Source organism: Condylura cristata, unplaced genomic scaffold (genome assembly GCF_000260355.1).
Source record: "Condylura cristata isolate star-nosed mole 26May11 unplaced genomic scaffold, ConCri1.0 scaffold00041, whole genome shotgun sequence".
Classification (NCBI taxonomy): Eukaryota; Metazoa; Chordata; class Mammalia; order Eulipotyphla; family Talpidae; genus Condylura; species Condylura cristata.
The window spans coordinates 5560025-5561466 of NW_004567142.1; the positions used below are offsets into that span (position 1 = coordinate 5560025).

At 62.9% G+C, this 1442-nt stretch overlaps 1 protein-coding gene across 1 annotated transcript in view; it reads left to right on the top strand.

The window, feature by feature from the left end:
• ACPT (acid phosphatase, testicular) overlaps positions 1-1442 on the top strand; it is a 4409-nt gene continuing 2967 nt past the window's right edge. Inside the window, exons 1-4 of the mRNA XM_004694037.1 lie at positions 1-108; positions 176-280; positions 358-444; positions 1245-1441. Of these exons, the coding sequence (XP_004694094.1) occupies positions 1-108; positions 176-280; positions 358-444; positions 1245-1441 (497 nt within the window). The remainder of the gene's footprint in view (positions 109-175; positions 281-357; positions 445-1244; position 1442) is intronic.

The following is a 1442-nucleotide window of genomic DNA, read 5'->3' on the forward strand; positions in this document are numbered from 1 at the left end:
ATGGCCGGGCCGGGGTTTCAGGGCCACCCCATTGCACTGCTTCTGTTGCTGCTGCTGCTGCCGCCGCCCCAGGCCCTGCCGGAGGGACCCCTGGTGTTTGTGGCTGTGGTGAGGTGCCCCCTACCCTGGCCTGCCCCTCAGCCCCCGGGCCAGCCCTGACAGGTCCTGCCCCCAGGTGTTCCGCCATGGTGACCGGGCTCCGCTGGCCTCCTACCCCACGGACCCGCACAAGGCCTCTATCTCCACCCTGTGGCCGCGAGGCCTGGGCCAGCTGACTGGGGTGAGGAGCAGGGAGGGGCAGCTGAGGGAGGGTGGGGAGGTGGGGGGAGGGTCCACTGAGGCCTGCCCTGTCCCCAGGAGGGGGTCCGCCAGCAGCTGGAGCTGGGCCGCTTCCTGAGGAGCCGCTACGAGGCCTTTCTGAGCCCTGAGTACCGGCGGGAGGAGGTACCGCCACCCTGAATTCCACGGGGCCTGCTTGAACCCCCACCCTGGCCTCTGCCGACTCTGTGCCCCCCAGTCCCTGCCTCTGGCCTTTGAACCACCTCCTCCCCCTGACCTCTGCCCAGCATCCCCTCTCTGCCCTGGGGACCATGGACTAACTTACCCTGACCACTGACCTCACTCCACCCTGTCTCAGCTTGACCTCTGACCCTGCCAACTTTGACTTTATTTTCTGGCTTGCACCTCTGACTTCCATCAGCCCCAGCGTGACATTCTGACCTCTGACCCTCATACTTGATCTGTTCTGTCTTTGACCCTTGTTAGTTCAGTTTGCTTCCCTGCACCCAACCTCGACCTCCACCATTCCAGCCTGACTCTCCTATATCCTCTGTGTCCTGATCCCACAGGGTCATTCCATTTGACCTCTGACCCCTAGTGTACATGCACTGAACTCTGACCTGCCCGCCAACCTGCCCTTCTCATCTTAACCTCTGACCTCGTCTCCAAGGACGGACGATACTCTTCCTTTCTGACCTTCACTCACTGACCTCTGACCTCCATCCAACATGTCCACTCACCTTCGACCAACTACCCTGCTGCTCCCAACACTGGCCACTGACCCTGGATCCCGAATTCAAACAGGAAGCCAGCTGCTCTGGTCTCGATGCATTTTGAATTCCGGCTCCTTTGACCCCTCTTCATGACCTTTAACCCACCCTGCCAATGAACTTGAAGCTCCTCATCTGCTGTGGCAGCCGGCAGGCCCCACCTGACTCTTACCTGCCGCGCCCTGCCCTGCCCAGGTGTATGTTCGCAGCACGGACTTCGACAGGACTCTAGAGAGCGCCCAGGCCAACCTGGCCGGGCTGTTCCCTGAGGCCGCCCCGGGGCGCCCCGAGTCCTCCTGGAGGCCCATTCCCGTGCACACGGTGCCTGTCACTGAGGACAAGGTCAGGGGCCGCGTGGGCGGGGCAGCGGGCTGGAGACAGGCAGTCGCTGCA